At 38.9% G+C, this 14,931-nt stretch overlaps 1 protein-coding gene across 2 annotated transcripts in view; it reads left to right on the forward strand.

Annotated features, from left to right (window-relative positions):
* Window positions 1–228: 228 nt before the first annotated feature.
* Window positions 229–14,931, forward strand: part of Pcdh10 (protocadherin 10) — a 38,218-nt gene continuing 23,515 nt past the window's right edge. For both annotated transcript variants that reach the window (XM_026386195.2, XM_026386194.2), the window contains exons 1-4: window positions 229–2,856; window positions 4,478–4,536; window positions 5,077–5,183; window positions 12,735–13,040. In XM_026386195.2, the coding sequence (XP_026241980.1) occupies window positions 229–2,856; window positions 4,478–4,536; window positions 5,077–5,183; window positions 12,735–13,040 (3,100 nt within the window). The remainder of the gene's footprint in view (window positions 2,857–4,477; window positions 4,537–5,076; window positions 5,184–12,734; window positions 13,041–14,931) is intronic.

Here is a 14,931-nt window from a genome sequence, read left to right on the forward strand (position 1 = left end):
ACGTCTGTCACCTTTCCTGCGCTAAGATTGAAAAATTAGACTGGATTGAGGACAGCTTTAAAATGAAGCAAAAAGAATAAGATTTTTAAAAACCGAAAGGCATAGGAGCCCCCCAAGTAACACACTTTTATTTGTATTTTTTTGAGATTTATTTTTTTCCCGTGGTGGTGGGGGAGGTGATTGGGTGGCTGACTAGCTACTGGGAAGCAGCTTCCCTTCCTTTTGGAGATGATTGTGCTATTATTCTTTGCCTTGCTCTGGATGGTGGAAGGAGTCTTTTCCCAGCTTCACTACACCGTGCAAGAGGAGCAGGAACATGGCACTTTCGTGGGGAATATCGCTGAAGATCTGGGCTTGGACATTACAAAACTTTCAGCTCGCGGGTTTCAGACGGTGGCCAACTCACGGACCCCTTACTTGGACCTCAACCTGGAGACTGGGGTGCTGTACGTGAACGAGAAGATCGACCGCGAGCAAATCTGCAAGCAGAGCCCCTCCTGTGTCCTGCACCTGGAGGTCTTCCTGGAGAACCCCCTGGAACTGTTCCGGGTGGAGATTGAGGTGCTTGACATAAATGACAATCCTCCCTCTTTCCCGGAGCCAGACCTGACTGTGGAAATCTCTGAAAGCGCCACACCAGGCACCCGCTTCCCTTTGGAGAGCGCATTCGACCCAGACGTGGGAACCAACTCCTTGCGCGACTACGAGATCACCCCCAACAGCTACTTCTCCCTGGACGTGCAGACCCAGGGAGATGGCAACAGATTCGCTGAGCTGGTGCTAGAGAAGCCACTGGACCGAGAGCAGCAAGCGGTGCACCGCTACGTGCTGACCGCGGTGGACGGAGGAGGAGGGGGAGGAGGAGAAGGAGGAGGAGGCGGTGGGGGAGCAGGCCTGCCCCCCCAGCAGCAGCGCACCGGCACGGCCCTACTCACCATCCGAGTGCTAGATTCCAACGACAATGTGCCCGCTTTCGACCAACCCGTCTACACTGTGTCCCTACCAGAGAACTCGCCCCCGGGTACGCTAGTGATCCAGCTCAATGCCACAGACCCCGACGAGGGCCAGAACGGTGAAGTCGTGTACTCCTTCAGCAGCCACATTTCACCCCGGGCTCGGGAGCTCTTCGGACTCTCGCCGCGCACCGGCAGGCTAGAGGTGAGCGGAGAACTGGACTACGAAGAGAGCCCTGTGTACCAGGTATATGTGCAAGCCAAGGACCTGGGCCCCAACGCTGTGCCTGCGCACTGCAAGGTGCTTGTGCGAGTGCTGGATGCTAACGACAACGCGCCAGAGATCAGCTTCAGCACCGTGAAGGAGGCGGTGAGCGAGGGCGCGGCGCCAGGCACAGTGGTAGCTCTGTTCAGCGTGACCGACCGCGATTCAGAAGAGAATGGGCAAGTGCAGTGTGAGCTGTTGGGGGACGTGCCCTTCCGCCTCAAGTCTTCCTTCAAAAATTACTACACCATTGTGACCGAGGCCCCCCTGGACCGAGAGGCTGGGGACTCCTATACCCTTACCGTGGTGGCCCGGGACCGGGGCGAGCCGGCGCTCTCTACCAGTAAGTCAATCCAGGTCCAAGTGTCGGATGTGAACGACAACGCGCCGCGCTTCAGCCAGCCGGTCTACGACGTGTATGTGACCGAAAACAACGTGCCAGGCGCCTACATCTATGCGGTGAGCGCCACTGACCGCGATGAGGGGGCCAATGCCCAGCTAGCCTACTCCATCCTCGAGTGCCAGATCCAGGGCATGAGCGTCTTCACCTACGTGTCCATCAACTCTGAGAATGGCTACTTGTATGCTCTGCGATCTTTCGACTATGAGCAGCTTAAGGACTTCAGCTTTCAGGTGGAAGCCCGGGACGCGGGCAGCCCCCAGGCGCTGGCGGGCAACGCCACCGTCAACATCCTCATAGTGGACCAGAACGACAACGCCCCTGCCATCGTGGCGCCCCTACCGGGGCGCAACGGGACTCCAGCCCGCGAAGTGCTGCCCCGCTCGGCGGAGCCGGGTTACCTGCTCACTCGCGTGGCGGCGGTGGACGCGGACGACGGCGAGAACGCCCGGCTCACCTATAGCATCGTGCGGGGCAATGAAATGAACCTCTTCCGCATGGACTGGCGCACAGGGGAGCTCCGCACAGCGCGCCGGGTTCCAACCAAGCGCGACCCCCAGCGGCCTTATGAGCTGGTGATCGAGGTGCGAGACCACGGGCAGCCGCCCCTGTCCTCCACTGCCACCCTGGTGGTTCAACTCGTGGATGGCGCAGTGGAGCCCCAGGGCGGGGGTGGGGGCGGAAGCGGCGGGTCAGGGGAGCACCAACGCCCCAGCCGCTCCGGCAGCGGGGAAACCTCGCTAGACCTCACCCTCATCCTCATCATTGCGCTGGGTTCAGTGTCCTTCATCTTCCTGCTGGCCATGATCGTGCTGGCCGTACGTTGCCAAAAAGAGAAAAAGCTCAACATCTACACGTGTCTGGCCAGCGACTGCTGCCTGTGCTGCTGCTGCTGCGGTGGCGGGGGTTCGACCTGCTGTGGCCGCCAAGCCCGAGCACGCAAGAAGAAACTCAGCAAGTCGGACATCATGCTGGTGCAGAGCTCCAATGTACCAAGTAACCCTGCCCAGGTGCCCGTGGAGGAGTCCGGGGGCTTTGGCTCCCATCACCACAACCAGAATTACTGCTACCAGGTCTGCCTGACCCCAGAGTCTGCTAAGACCGACCTGATGTTCCTTAAGCCTTGCAGCCCTTCTCGGAGTACGGACACTGAGCACAATCCATGTGGGGCCATCGTCACCGGTTACACCGACCAGCAACCAGACATCATCTCTAATGGAAGCATTTTGTCCAACGAGGTAAGGCTGAAGCGAAAGGACCACCATCTCTCATCTCCTCCATCTGAAAGCCTCCTCTAGCCCGGCCCTTGTATCTCTGGTGCACTATGTATTTATATTTAGGATATTAGCTTATTTGTATCTTTGTGGGAGTCCTGGATGTGGGGTTACCCTCTCCCACCCCTCCGTGTGTAACCCAACTTTCGCGTTGGTCCTAATTCTCTGAGCTCCACCCCTCCACATTTATTTTCATTCCCTCCCCCTGGTGCTTTGCCACCTTAGAAACTCCCTCCCTCTGTCTCTCCCGTGTTTCCTTTAAAATCTTAACCCTCTGTCGTCCCCTTCCCTTCTTGGAAACCTGGGGCTATTAGGGAAACTGCGCGAAGGGAGAGGAAAATGTGGGGGAGGGGCTTGCTAGCCCTGGCAAAGGTCTTTTACTCTTCGCTTCTGTCCCAGACGTGAATAAAGTTGATTCTATTTTGCTTTGTTTATGCTGCTTTCAGTCGCGTGTACAAGTAAGCTATAAATTGTTTAACTTTACACAGTTGTCTAAACTCGAATGCATGTTTTAGTGAACAAGTTATTAGATCCTTATCCTCTGAACTTGGGTTGGAAAAAAAAAAAAGCCTTCAGTTCTGTTCTGGACAGCATTTACAGACGCTCTTGAAACCGAACGCCCACACAGTGTGAATTTGAATGAAGTTGCTTTGGCACAAACCCCTGTAAGAGTAAAGAAAAGGAAAGCTTCAACAATTGTTGTTTTAAATATTTTTTTGGCTAATAATCACCTTCTTGCCACTGTTTTTGGTAAATCACTACTGTTGGCTTTCTTCATCAAAGAATTTGGCTTGTCAATTCCGATTTATTTTTAAAAGATGGAGAAGTGGCAAAGTTCAATGGGGGGTACTGGGGAGAATGGAGTTGGTTCATGTAAAAGTTTGGACCGGAAAAGGTGTGTGGGTGGTGGAGCCTGAGAGAAGAATACAGAAGGCCTTTGGAGAGGGAGATGATTGAGGGGGGTGGGCAGGATTTTGAACTCCTTGATAGCTCCTTATTTTATTTATTTGAGTCTTAGGTATTACTCATATTACTCATTGACTTTCATGAATATATTTGTACAGCTCATTTGTATCTAAAGCACATTTTGAAAATAAACAACAAAATAATTCCATAAAATATCCAAACTTTTTGCTTATTGAGCGTGCTGTTTTTCTTGTGTCAACCAGTATGCATCTAAACACGTTTTAGGCCACTGAAGTCTGCAGAGTATAACTAGATTAGTGATAATAGTTCATGAGCCCCAGCTCTGAAGACAATTGCATTCTCTCTTACAAAAAAAAGAAAAGAAAAGAAAAAGAAAAAAAGAGAAAAGAATAAGAAAAGGAAAAAGAAAACACATCTAAAGTTGGCCAGTGTTTTTTAAACCTTTACAGCTGACTGAAAGAAATTTGGACCCAAAGGACTCTGTGTATCTTCCCTGCCCTTACCCAGCCATCACTAGGCTGAGGTCTCAGAAAAGGTTGGAAATTCATAAAAGTATATACAATTACTTAAACCAGATGTTATTCCTAACCTCAAATGCAGACTATAAGTTAAACCCTTAGCATTCAAATGCTCTTGATTTATTTATTTTTTTTCCTAGACTAAACACCAGCGAGCAGAGCTCAGCTATCTAGTTGACAGACCTCGCCGAGTTAACAGGTATGGACCTTTTCTTCCCCTAGCATGGTGTTTGGACAATTTGCTACCTAGAAAAATGTAGAAAGTAGGTATATTATTTGATATTAAAATATAAAGTATATAAAGTATTTTAAATTCAGGCAGGGCAAAAATGCTGGTGATATTGTGTTTCCTATATAACACATTATTATAAGGGCATATTTCATTTATACACAATTCACAAAATGTTTTTGTCGGTGTAAATTGCTTACATGGCTTGTGATCGTTTTTATAACTTTTAGATGTATATTTACATCTGTTTTATGAATGAGATGTAAATATATATTTTACTCCAATCATAGAATAATGGCTAAACTTTACGTGTCTTAAGTACTGAAGTTGGCCATGATCAATTTTCAAAGAGGTAGGCTTATATTATGAAAACTAACTTTATGCAGAAATAAAGCCAACCAAGAGGTCTGTGAGTCTGCAGCACACATCTGTGACCATGTGGTGGCAGAAGAATGTTTTCTGTGTTTCTTCACCTTTTTTATTCTAATACTGGCATTTTTGTACTTCTAGTTCTGCATTCCAAGAAGCTGACATAGTAAGCTCTAAGGACAGTGGTCATGGAGACAGTGAACAGGGAGATAGTGATCACGATGCCACCAACCGCGGCCAGTCAGCTGGTAAGTGTGATCAAAGGGCTATCTAAGTGCTGACTTTGACTTTTTTTTTTTTCCCCCAAATGAATCTAGAAAAGATGGTGTCCTAGGTAACTTTCTGTCAGTTTAATTCTGGCAACTCAACAGAAAGATGATGTCATCTTATGTTGTGTTGTAGGTTCAAAGAGGTTTATAAAAATGTGAAATTCCCTTGGAGAGGTGAAATTAGGAAATCATTGTTGAGTATCTTTCATATGCAATGTTCTTTAGTGGAATTATATTGCATAGAGAAAACCATAGATCTCTCATCTGGTCTAGTCCTCAGTCTTCAGTTAATTAAGGTATTATTAGACTTATTTATGGGTGAGGTCTCAGAAGATGAATGAAATTGATTGAGCTGTACAAGGTCACAGAAGATAAATGGATGATTGGGGTCTAGAATCCAAATTCCTTCTTTCCATAGTAATGTACTTTGTGCTCCACCAAGTATGGACTGAAGGAAGGAAAGCAGACTGTGAGTCATGGTGGGATGAAAGTAGGGTTTCCAATCTTGAGTCCTTAAGCTTCAGGACACAAGTAAACATGTGTAATGTATGTTGTCTGAAGCATTTTGGGTTTCCTTGTATTTTCTACAGGTTTTGTGTTCTGTTAAGACTTGGCTCTGAGTGTCTTTGTATGTGGGCTTCCTGATAGTTACTGATGAGAATTGCAGTGTAATATTTTTGTCTGCTGTATTCTGCTTTAATTTCCTCTACATAAGTTCCACCTTTAAGTTTTATAGTTACCTGTTAGTTCTAATTACTAATCCAAAAATAAATGAAGTGTGCTTTTTAAAATGAAAATTTCATAAACTTCTGGTTTTCTGTTTACTTCATTGGATTTCACCTAGGCAGGGTGTTTGTTGAATTTTTAACTATTTTCTTCTAATTTGGTGTTTATTTGACACACAAGGGAAAGGAAAGGCTAGTTGATTTTTGTTATAATATTTCTAGAAAATATTCATCATTGGACTATCTCTGGATTCCTCTCAGCTCTCTTGAGATTTGATCTTGATTTTGGTTAGTAATACTAGCCTGGAGTGATGGGATCTTTAATTTAAGGTGACATTACTCCTCGAGAGCATCCATTCCTTAACACACTTGGGCGACCTCTGAGCGGTGCTGAGGCAGTGTGTCAAAGGGCAGTGTACACCCCATGGTGGACTGGCAGCAGTGGTTGCTACAAGCCTCTCACTTGGCCAATGTGTGCTGTGTCTGAGGCTGCCTTAGCCTTGGGAAATCCAGGCAGGATGAAGGGGAAAAAGGCTGCTCAAGGGTCTCTTTATATTGCTGCAAGTCATTAATATGCAGACCTAATGAGACTTGAGAACTGCCAAGAATCCCCGGAGGTCCCTGCCCCTTGCGGGCCTTCACGCTAAGTGAACAGAGCATCTATTTAGTGTCTGGGAACCTGACAACAAACCAGATCTTGCCAGAAGTTTATAGGCAAGTACAAAGTCCCTTTCATTTTTGCCCTATATATTGTATATGATTGATTGTTATCTTTAAAAAAAAAAAAGGATACATGCAGAATTGTCCATTTCTAGTCTTTCTTGGGAGTTTCCAACTTAACTACCAGCCCTTTAAAACAAAGTGTCTGATATAAAAAAGGAATATTTGCTACATGTTTTTAAATGCATTTTTCTCCTTTACCACCCACCCCATTTTGTTTTTCCTGTAGCACTCCAATCTCAATGAACATTTCAATTAGTTTAGTCCCTTAGACATAATGAGCCATAATAACCTAACCGAAGAGCAAGAAACCAATAAACATCTGCAGAAAGGGCTAAATTTGGAAGATAGATGGGAATATATTCTTATTGATGTCTTCCCACTAGCTATTTTATTACAAAGGCACTCAGTATTTCCATTTTGGTAATGTTTCTTTCAAATTCTTTGAGATGTCAAAGCATTTAAAGCAATATTAAAATATAAAGTGTTTACTGGAAAACATTTGAAAAAGCCAGTTTTTCTTTTTCTTTATCGAAATGGTAAATTTTCTCTGATTCCTAAGCTCTTGGACATGTAAAAGTATTAATTACAGAATTACCAATCCATTTGTGTACTTCATTAGTAGTTACAGGGCAACCATAACCTACTGAGCACACTAAAAGCTGTTTTAGGTGTAATAAAGCACTTATAGTAAGTAATTGCACTTTTGTGTGTTCAGTTATGATCAGATTTAATGTTTAATTTTATTGTAAGGATGATTTTAAGTGTTTTATTTTTTAAGTCCTAAATATAGAAAATTAAATGCATTTAATTAATGACTTTTTTCAGTCCATACTGATGTTGTATATTGTAAATTGCACTGTCAGTAGCTAGAATATTTTTAAAAAGTTAAGCCCGCTTCAAATAAATCTGTTTTATTTGTTGGTAAAGCCAGATAATAATGATCTTCCAAGTTTGCAAAATGAGGTAATATAATTCATAACCCTTCTATTTCCAGGTTAAGCATATGAAAATATCATACCAATAAGCAAATCCCACTTAAGTACATTTTAAATGGGGAAGATTAAATTGTCAAGGAAAAATAATATTAGAAAGATAAAAATTCTGAATTCTTCCTTGCAGTTTGTAGCTCATCTCATACTACAGAATCCACACTATTTAGCTTAGCGCTTTACCTGTTCAAACTTCCTTTTTCTTTATTTTCTTACTTTTATTTTCTTGTGTCAGTGTTACTTCGCATTTATTTATTTGGATATGCCTTCTGTTTACTCTTTTATGAATAGTTTTCTTTTCTGTTCTCTCTCTTTTTCGCTTTCTTGCTTTTCTCCTTTCTAAGCCATTTGCAGTCACCAGTCTTGTGCACAGAAGGGCTTTAAGCACGGAGGCAGCTGCACAGAGAACCACATAAGCTTTTCAGTTTCCCACTGCACCTGGCTCCATGTGTGAAATTCCTCAGCTTGACCACTACTCTGTGCCACTTTTCTTTCTATAGCCTTGTCAAGGTGCTTTCCATTTATTTTTCAGCAGCACACTATTGATGTATTGGTTAGGTATGGCAGGAGTCCAAGGAGATGTGGTAAATGCATGCATAAACCATCACAAGAGGAAAAACTGATTAATCACAGCTTGAAGAACTAAAAAGGTGGACTTTAAAGATATAAAAATTTTCAATCTTATTATTAAGTCATTAGATTAAAAGATGATTTTTCTATTTTAGCATATAACATATTTAGTTGTATATTAAACATTTTAAATATAACTAGAGAAAGTTTTATACCAATTATTAAATGCCTATATTATAAATAACATTAGAATTAATTATGAATTTGTTCTTTTAAAAAAGAATATTGAAGAGGAGAACTGACAAGTGATTGAGTTACTTGTTACACTTTGCCTAAAAATTATTAAGTTTCTCTTGTAAATTTTTCTTCATTTGTAAAGAAATTTATCTACTAAATGTGTTTAGTTCTTATGCAGCTATTATGAGATCCATACACTATGTAGGGTCAATATTTGGCTATAAATTTAAAATGTAAAGTGACTTGGATTGTCAGAACTTTCAAATTAATATATTAAGACACACATCACTACAATATCAGAAGGAGAATTCTTGGATTATCATGAAGTACAAACATCACTTTCCTAACTCCAACAAGAATTTAGATATTGGCAAATGAGCTTTTAGCTTTATAAATAAAATGATTTTACACTGTTTGTTTACAAAAGCTTATTTAGGTTTCTGTTGAACCTCTGAACTACAACTTTTAATGTGAAGAGAGTTTTAATTGGGAAAACATGAAAGACAAAATTTTGAGACAAAGTAGAGAAAACTGTTTTGAAAGATAAGTGGAGACAAAATTTTGATATGCCTTTATTTTTTCATGAGTTAATTATGTTTATAAATATCTGTTTCAAAAAATACTTTGCTTAAAATTATAGAAATGCTTGTAATTATTATCAGTATTTCTTAGTTTCCCATTATTAGGTAGTTAAGGGAAGAATGGAAACTTCCTCAAAAAATGAGTGTTGGTTTCTTTAAAACTCATTTTCCATACTTAATGAAGGCATGTTACTTGATAAAGAAATATGCATGTACTTTTTTATTGTTATCTTAGAAGCCAGCACCATTTGAATACAACTCTAATATTTTTGAAATCACAATTTGTTCTCAATGGAACTATCCACTTCCTCTGACTTAAGGGACAAATTTAAAAATATGTCCTTTAAAATTTATCTAAATATATCTTTGCATAACAGGCAGTCTATCACGTCAGCTGTCATGCTTTGCAGAACAGATTAGTTCTGAGAACTGGAAAAATAAATAAGTGGAAAAAAGGATTGCAAGTAAAAAAAAAAGTATATGTTTAGACATTTCTTGAATATTAGCAAAGTCTCAAAAATGAGTTGGACCTGTACTTTTACTATTCTACAAATCCTATAGGCTCAATAGTATGGTCATTTGAATGAAAAAATAAATCATGTTAAACATTAAGTTTTAAGTTTTCAATTTGAGCTATTAAGGATTGTAAGAGCAAAGCAAAAAGTATGTGTTTTAACAAGTCATAGATACTGTAATATCTGACATGCCAGTGCACTAAAATTTAAATATATCCCTACTTACTTGGCATTTGTGGTAATATATTTAATGAGACTAATGATAAATGATAGGAGAATAATATTAGTCATATAATAGCTCCCTACAGTGAGGACCCCTGCAATGTGATACATTTATTTGGCTCTCAAACTATATATCTAAATGAAAAATCATCCAATTTCAATTAATTTCTCTGTTACTTATTTGAACTTTATTGACTATGTTATGTTTACTTTCATTTCTGTGTCTGGTATTTCCTTATGAGAATAGATCCATTTGTTTTATCAATAGCTAGCAAAACACCAGGCACAATGTAAACTACTTCGTCTTTCATTCTAGCTATGTAAACCTGTATGTATTATTATTAAGGAAATTCCATTAAAAAGATTAATTCATAAATTTATTAAAAACCTTATATTCAGGTTTCTTTCTTTTGTCAATGACTTGTGCTTCAGCAAAATATTTTCATATATTCCTCCCTTTTTTATTATGCCCATGATCTATTTTTTTTGTACAGATTCTCGATTGATAAGAACCTTATTACTTCATCTAAGGAAATTTAACCAATCTGTAATAGTTAACACGGACAGAAAACTAGGGTTGCAAGAGGGAAAAAAATGAGCATAATTGCGTGTAAACTGCCCGCACTATAATTTCAACCAAGAAGTACTTTTTGACATCATAAAGTAATATCTTCATGTGGACATAATAGTTTATTAAAATTTTCTGTGTGAGACTGCAGTATTCACAATTAGAAGAGTACTTGAGCATGGGACAGAAAAAGATGTGAAAAGATCTTAGGTGGTCTTATTTGGAAATTTTAAAATGATATATATACGAATCACTGAAGAAAAATTGTATTAATTGCAAATTTTGCATTAGAGTCCAACTTGACCAGATCTAATAAAACAATTTCATCTTAAATTTGAATATAATTCCATCAGCTGTTGAAATTTAATATCCTAAATTTATTTTGAAAATCACTAAGTAATTTCTCAGAGTAATTTTACTCTTATGGTAGTTTATTCTGTGTGGGAAAAAAAAAGCCCTTTTTCTGTATCACACAATTAAAGAGGCAGCATTTACAGCAATATGTCAAAATAAAAATCTCTCTGAGTCTCTACCTATGTACTATGAATTTATGTACCAGAAACATTCTTCTTCTCTTTTTCCTTTCTATATATCCTCTTGTAGAAATAGGATAAATAACTGTGCTTCTTTCAAGTGTCTAGTGAAACATTTACATGTCTTACATGCTGTTCTCAGTCAGATTCCTTAATACCAGCTTCAGCTCACGTTTCTATTCCTCAACAGTTCGCTGATCAGTAATTTATTTCCAGACTTATGCATGACAATTATCAATGGAACATTATAATCAAAGTCAGACTAGGCATTATGCACAGTTTAATTTAAAACAAAGAAGTCATTAGATAGTGAGATTAATATATGATAAAAGACTTGGTGTTATTTCTTTAAAATTTATATAATTAACTGTTCTCAACTCTAAAGTATTTATAGATAACCTAGAATGTTTAGAATTTTGAAAAATAATTTTTTATTCATAAAAACCTTAATGCATACTAATAAACATATATAAATCAATGTATAACTTAATACTGCTATGCATTTAAAAACTAATACTTGCTTAAGGGCTCAAATCATTTGTTGTATTTATAGAAGTAATAATCAAGTATGTTCATTAGGTAAATATTATTCTGTCGGTTTAAAAAAATCCCAGTTTTTCTTTACTTGACATTTATTGAAGACTTTCTTTTGTAGAGATAAATCATACTTTGTTTGTTTCAAATTAATCTTGTTTTAAAACATATTTAGTAAATATGTTACTATGGTTAGAAAAACATTAAAACAGTATTTTTGTTCATGTGCTTTTCTTTGTAGTGTTATATATCAAAATGAATATCAAATAGTTTTCTGTAGTACTCAAAAATTCTTATGCCTTGTTTAAGAAACTAGATGAGCTTTCTTGATCATAATCAGTTAATTAATAGTCTTGTCAATCTAAGGAAGACAATGAAGTCTGAAGTTGTCTTTAGAAATCATGGTATTATAGGATTAGTAAGTAGTTTTGTGTTGACTGGGACAAGTATTTACAACCAAGGACAAGTAATAAGGTAATTGTCAATAGTATCCACAGCTGGTTCACTCAGCATTTGGTTCCCTTGGTTTCACTAATTACAGCCATTTGTTCTGGGTTTGTCTAAGATGGTAAATAATAAGTGATTTGTAGTAATATGGATTACCAGAGTGCCAATGAGAAATACCTTTAGAAAGTCATTTCCTAGGAATCTGAGAAAATGTGCTTTTAGCTGCCCATGAAGTCTTGTTTCTACTTGATATTTCCTAGTTTATCAGTGTGTATGCCATGGTTCTGTTGAATTTCCCCATTTCTGGTCTAAATACTATAACCTAAATATCATTGATAGAGCTTAGCATGTTTCTTCCATTTTTGTTTAAAAAAAAATAGCAGCTGATTCATCATGTTAGGGGTTAGGGATTGTGAAGCCTTTATACCTACATTTTTTCTCTGTTATGAACTTCACAAGAGATTTTTTTTTAAATATGCATTCCTTTTCTACTTACCATTTCCTGGTTCTTTGAATAATTTAGAGCAAACATGTCCATCCCCCCCCCCAGTCCCAATTTTTCGAGTAGTTTAAAAACATCTTTTTCAGAGGTATCTTTTCCACAAGTCTTGCCCTTATATTTACAGATCTCTTCTGTTTTAAAAATGATGAAAAAAACTGATAACAAGGAGATCCTTGGTTCCTTTCAATTTAAGCATTTACTAAGATACCCTCACCCATGACTTTTGATGCTACCTGTTATCTTACCGCTAAATAGCTAACTGGTCCTGTTATTGAAGGATACACCTGTAGTTTCTTTCTCTTTGTTCTTTTCTTTCTTTCTTCTTTTTCTTCTTCTTCTTCTTCTTTTTTTTCCCCTTTTCTTTCCTTTTTCTTTTGCTTACAGGTATGGATCTCTTCTCCAACTGCACCGAAGAATGTAAAGCCCTGGGCCACTCAGATCGGTGCTGGATGCCTTCTTTTGTCCCTTCTGATGGACGCCAGGCTGCCGATTACCGCAGCAATCTGCACGTTCCCGGCATGGACTCTGTTCCAGACACCGAGGTGTTTGAAACTCCAGAAGCCCAGCCTGCAGCAGAGCGGTCCTTCTCCACCTTTGGCAAAGAGAAGGCCCTACACAGCACCCTGGAGAGGAAGGAGCTGGATGGACTGCTGTCTAACACACGAGCGCCTTATAAACCACCGTATTTGAGTAAGTATCACACAAAAGGGGGTAAAAAGTTTTACCTTGGGGGAAATACAGTCCACCATTGCTCTTGGTAAAAACGGGATTCAGGTTCCGTTTACAAATGAACAGCGTAAGAGTTGCACACAGGCAGCATGGAAAAATCAACATAACTGCAAGACAGGTCCCTGGGTCCGGGCGTCATTGTGGACCAACAGTGAAGCACAACTTTTGCGTTTGATGAAATCAGTTTTCAAATGTTCCTCACGTTTCTGTAGGATGTGGCAGTCTTGCTTGTTTGATTGCTGTGTGTTGAAGGGTTAAATCATGGTGGAAAAACTTCTCTCTTGATCTTTATCTCATTTTTCTTACTGATGTTAGGATTTTCACCCAATCATCCTTTCGTGGTAGTAAGGTATCTAGAGAGCGGTTCAGGTGTCATTTCATTTAAAATGATTTGATAGGATCTTGGTGTGGATTCAAGTTTGATCAGAACCAGAGGCACTCTGTGATGGGAGAATGTCAGGACAGCAATGTCCCTGAAGGGTTTAGAACAGTGGGTTCTTCTAACATTCAGACACTGCTAATTACACTCGGCTCATTCAATAGCGGGGCCCTGTTCTCTAAGTGGATTATTTTATACAATCATTATGAACAATAAAAATGGTTTTGAGATTCTGTATTATGTTTCCTTTCAGAATCTTGGGAATGAAATGTTCCCATCATTCTCTGCTACATAGAAATAGTTTGTGGACAACTACTACTGATTATTCAAACTGTATAAACAATAATTGATAAAAGTGAAAACCAATCAAAAGATGACTTTCATCTTGTATTAGAAATCCTTCCTACATATTTTCTTTCATCTCCTAGTATATATATAATCAATCATGGAGCCTTGAGCTAGCCGCCAAAGATGACACAAATTGTAGATGTATTGTGTCTTTTATGACTGAGGAAATATGAAGTGGGAAGAAAAACTTTTTTTTTTGTTTGTTTTTGTGTTTAGAAACTTAAAGGAAAAGAAAAGCCGGATAGAGTTGAGTCCTGACAAATGTACGAGGGGAAGGGCAGACATTGAATACAGGAGGCTCTGGTTTAGTCTGGTAATGAGAATAGACAGTTGCTATAGGATTAAACCCTTGGGTCTTTCATCAGATGCATGGATCGTGATGGCAGTGGTAGCCATATGCACTGCGTGCAAGACTGTGTTCAGCTTTTAAAATTATTTAGAAGTACTGCTACTCCAGCATGATGTAGTACTTTAGCACTTCTGAACCAAAACATTGGGTCATCCTATAAATCTTTGATATTTGTTTGGCTTTATTTTTTAAAGTCATATTATATAACTTTAACATTTATATTGTATTAGGAGAGCAGAAATACATAAGTATTGAGAAGTCTAAGATGCAATTTGAAATTTACACATTCATACATTATTAGGGTGAATTAAAATAGCCCCAAATCAAATTTTAATAGGTGAAAACTCTGGGGTAGTCCTTGTCTCTCAAATTGAATTCTGGACTTAAAATTTTGTTATTGAAAATAGAACTTTTCCAAATTTTTACCAGCATATTTCAGTATCCTTTCACTTCAGAATACATGGTATAAAAACAAGTAATCAGTCATCTTAAGGCAAAAAGAAAAAGGGCACAGGATTCACAGGAATCAAAATTTGTATTTTTTTAAAAAACAAGCATTTGCTTTCAGTATACATTATCTGGCAAATCTATTTCAAATGTAGTAGAAAATGAGCCTGCCACTTTTTGGTGTTAGTGAGTACCAATCTTCATAAATTCCACTTATATGTACAACCAGAATTTTAAATATCTGCAAATGTCTTACTCCACTGATTAGTTTTTTCTTTTTTAATAATCTCAGCAACTCTAATAATACAGTAATAATTCTGCATATATTT

Source organism: Urocitellus parryii, chromosome 10 (genome assembly GCF_045843805.1).
Source record: "Urocitellus parryii isolate mUroPar1 chromosome 10, mUroPar1.hap1, whole genome shotgun sequence".
Taxonomy (NCBI): Eukaryota; Metazoa; Chordata; class Mammalia; order Rodentia; family Sciuridae; genus Urocitellus; species Urocitellus parryii.